Below are 4,153 nucleotides of genomic sequence, written 5' to 3'. Positions count from 1 at the left end.
CCACCAATGGGTGGTTCCTTCCCAAGATTTTCAAGTGTATATGAAACATACTACATATTTACCTATTGTATTATTTTGTACAGTTGTAAACTACAATAAATAAATAATTAAAAAAAAAATTTCCTGTAAATAATATGTTATTCTGATGTTAGTAGTTAATTTTATTATTGATCTCACCTTATTCTGATTAAACCTTCCAAGAAACCCTCTGACTTTATACGTCTCAATACGTCAATGAAACTTACACAAAAGTTGTTCCAATTTGTGCATCTTTATGGGAAAATAGTGTCATAACAATAATAAAGTTCATTTTTTCTGGTCCATCAAAACTGTGAAAATCCGATTTTTTATAGTATTGAATTGGAAGAGGCCGTAAAAATGTAGAAAAAAATATTTCAAGAAAAAACCTATTTTTTAAAAACGAAAATTTCTATACTAACTTTCGTTGGTATTGACTTGACCGAAATATTTTTTGTTGGTTAGTTTAAAACAATGTAATAATAACCAGTAAAAACTCACTTTTTCCCTATGCCGAAATAGCGTCAGTAATATTAGATCCACGGCTTACAAATATTATTTGATGGGAGAACCAGTTATAGTGAATTCGTTTATAGGTGTTTGAGTGTCAAAAACCATATTTATCAACATCATTAGACACATTTCATTTCGAAGAGTTTTTTCACACATTCCACTTCTGTGCGCCGTACCTTCTCCACCCTAACCTTCGTTACCTACTTCCTTTTGGAACCCGTAGACCCCTGGTATAGGACCGTCTTATTTTATCCGATTTTATGAAGAGTTGGAGTGGCTTTACCTCTCCTTCCGTCGAAAGGACATCTTTAGTTTTTTTCTGGTAAGGAGCAGGAGTTTTGTGAGCAAATAAGTCCAAAAAAAAAAAAAAAAACAACAACATAATTGGAAGATTATTGATTGACCGTGTTTAAAGATGAAAGGAATATGGTCCGGGTGCGGTCAAATAAACTCAAATAGTAGAATTATACTATTTTATTGAGCCAACGTTTCGCCCCACGTTGCAGGGCTTCGTCAGGGCTAAAAAAAGATACAAACACATAGTTACAAAAGGAAAACAAAAGCATAAGTGTAAAATAACGGGGTTATAAAATGTAAAAAAGTAAGATATAATAAGAAAAATTAAAGGTAGTAAATAGTAAATGTAAAGGGTAATAGTAACAGATAGATAAGAAAAGAAATATTAAAGAGAATACAAATAAAGAGATGTAAAAAGAAAAAAGAATACAAATCAAATGATGAGACAGAATGCATACCTATTTTGACACAAAAGTGACCGTTGGTATTGGGAGGAGTGGGGACGGCAAAAACAACATAATTATTAACTGAATATTTGACGGATTAAAAGTTCATTTATTGTTTATTAATATTATTATTATATATTTATAAAAGTTTTATTTAACTCTAGAAAACCCAAATTACTTTCTTGCCAACCCTTTATTTTGACCAATAATTTCTAAATTACTAAATACTTACCATTCCTCTCCCCAAGTCGCTCTCATACCCTTGATGAGTGCCTTTATCCCGCCAAATATTACATTCTTGATTATCGTCTGGTCGTAAACTAAAGCGTATGGTCTGTAATCTTCTTTGGAAATGAGTCCCCTATCTTCTAAGACTTTGGCCATTGCGTGGTATCGGCCGATGCTTCTCAAAGCTAACCTTGCGTGTTCTAAGTCTTGTACTTCAGTGCGTTTGACTGTACTGAATCCAGATGTCTTGAACAGATTGTCAAAGGATTTTAGAAATTAGGATTTATAGCTCTTTGCTCATCTCTTATAGTCATTACTCACCTTCAAATCTTCCAGGATAATAGTTGAATCAGCCTGGCTGAAGTGAATTAATTTGCACCAAAGAGGTCCTTCTGTATCCCCGAATTCCTCCATCAAATATTGCATTTCTCGGAGAACTTTGATGTAGATCTGTAAACATCGAATTGAAAATTAGTTATTGATTATAATTAACCAATGGATTATGAGTCAGATTTAAAAAAATACAAATGATAAAAGATTTAATAGATCTGACAAGAAATATATATGTTAAATGAAAATAACATTAATCATTAAACAGACTTTTTTTTACTAAAAGATTATTGATTTGTCGTGTGTAATAAAGGGAAATGGTCCGGGTGTGGTCAAAGAAACAACTCAAATATTAATAAAACGATTTAATGTGAGCCGACGTTTCGCCACTCACGGAAGGGCTTCTTCAGGGCTAAAAAAGATACAAACACTTAAATGAGGTAAAAAAGGTGGAAAATAGATATTTGCGCTGCCACCATTAGGTGCTCAACCTTTCAGCGAACAGGTTGGTTTTCATTCTTCTTTTTTGTTTTCTTTTCCCTTTCTTTATTTTACTCTTTCCCCTTATTTTACTTTTATCTTATTTTACTCTTTCCCCTTATTTTACTTTTATCTTATTTTACTCTTTCCCCTTATTTTCTCCACTTTTATCCATTTTCCTTGCCCGCGTTATAAGTTTTGTACACTATACTTATAATTTGCCTCTTTATCATCTATTATTGTTACATATATTTTCTTCCTCTCAATTTTCATTTTCTTTTCATATTTAAATTTTAAATTAATAATAACTAATATGTTCATACTTCTTTGCATTATATAACTTTAATTTTATTTCATTTCCTTAAGTAAGTTATTGTACCCGCTTTTTCAATTACCTATGTATACATTTTATTTCCCGCTTCTCTTATCACTTCATTTTATTAATTCTATTTTGTAAAACTATTCATTGTATGTGTAAAATTATTCTGTTTATACTTTCTTTTTATATTTTTCTATACTTACTGTGGTTGTTATCTTGTTTTGTTTTTAGCCCTGAAGAAGGCTAGAAACTCTAGCCGAAACGTCGGCACATTAAAATAAGTTAATCATACTTATTTGTGTTTCATTGACCGCACCCACAACCATCTTCTCCTCATTTATCATCCACGGTCAACTATCTCTCATAATTATAAAAGATATACAGTGAAACGTAAAATTGAATAAGAATTACAATAGGGTTTAGACAATCAATGAAAAAAGAAATAATAACAACTAAAAATGTAAATGAAAAATAAAAATTAAAATACAGGACACAATAGAATATAGAAAATGGGAATTACAGTGAAATCAATAAAAAGAAAATAAACAAATTAGGACGGACACCTACCTTACTGAATGCTGACTAGCACAAGCATTAAAAAATAATATTAAAGTAAAGATAATATTAGAAAATTAAAGGAAATATAATAAAATGCTAACATCAAATAATAATATACCTAATAATGGGGGGGGGAGGGGAGGATTATATATAGCTTTATGGAATAAATTTTTGACATTTTTTTTTTTCATTTTCTCAAAAACAACTATTTCGATTTTGCTTTAACTCGGAGTATTAATGAAGCCCTAAATGGCATTTATTATCAGCTACATCTTCCATGACATAAATTCAGAATTTCCAAAATGGCTTCCTCTAAAGTACACTCAATATGGTCTGACCAGATCATGCCGTTTTACAATTTCAGGTTTTTTAAAAATATTTCTCGATTAAACTATCTTAAAGTTTCCTCTTCACGTATTAAGCTAATATTTCAAAAGTGATATCAAACCGTCGCTCCCCGGGATCTTAGCGGGGCGGGTATCCTTTTTTTTAATTTTATGATCTCCTCTTTTTTATAATGCCATCTGGAAACACAAGACAACTCACCAACAACCACTATATATATACTTACCATTACCATTTTGTATATATGTAATTGTTTTATTATTTATTTCAGAAGGTAAGAAAAAAATACAGATAATGCATTTTGCTGGAAGATTATTGATTGACCGTTTGTATAGATGAATGGAATATGGTCCGGGTGCGGTAAAAAAAACTCAAATAGTAGATAATTATACTATTTTATCGAGCCAACGTTTCGCCCCACGTTGCAGGGCTAAAAAAGATACAAACACTATAGTTACAAGAAGGAAAAAAAAAGAAAAAAACATAAGCGTAAAATAACAGGGGTATAAAATGTAAAAAAATAAGATATAATAAAAAAAATTAAAGGTTGTAAATAGTAAATGTAAAGGGTAATAGTAACAGATAGATAAGAGAAGAAATATTAAAGAAAGTACAAATA

General features: G+C 30.5%; 1 protein-coding gene across 3 annotated transcripts in view; it reads right to left on the bottom strand.

Annotated features, from left to right (window-relative positions):
* The window catches only part of LOC106684121 (uncharacterized), a 19,837-nt gene that overhangs the window by 7,149 nt on the left and 8,535 nt on the right, over positions 1-4,153 (bottom strand). For all 3 annotated transcript variants that reach the window (XM_014426019.2, XM_067053451.1, XM_014426020.2), the window contains exons 3-4: positions 1,824-1,952; positions 1,507-1,748 (exon numbers count right to left, since the gene is read on the bottom strand). In XM_014426019.2, coding sequence (XP_014281505.1) covers positions 1,507-1,748; positions 1,824-1,952 — 371 coding nt within the window. The remainder of the gene's footprint in view (positions 1-1,506; positions 1,749-1,823; positions 1,953-4,153) is intronic.

The sequence above is a fragment of the Halyomorpha halys genome, unplaced genomic scaffold (genome assembly GCF_000696795.3).
Source record: "Halyomorpha halys isolate HHAL.00 unplaced genomic scaffold, Hhal_1.1 Scaffold544.1, whole genome shotgun sequence".
NCBI classification, from domain to species: domain Eukaryota; kingdom Metazoa; phylum Arthropoda; class Insecta; order Hemiptera; family Pentatomidae; genus Halyomorpha; species Halyomorpha halys.
Note: the sequence above shows the minus strand (reverse complement) of the source record. Positions and strands in the feature narration are given on the sequence as shown.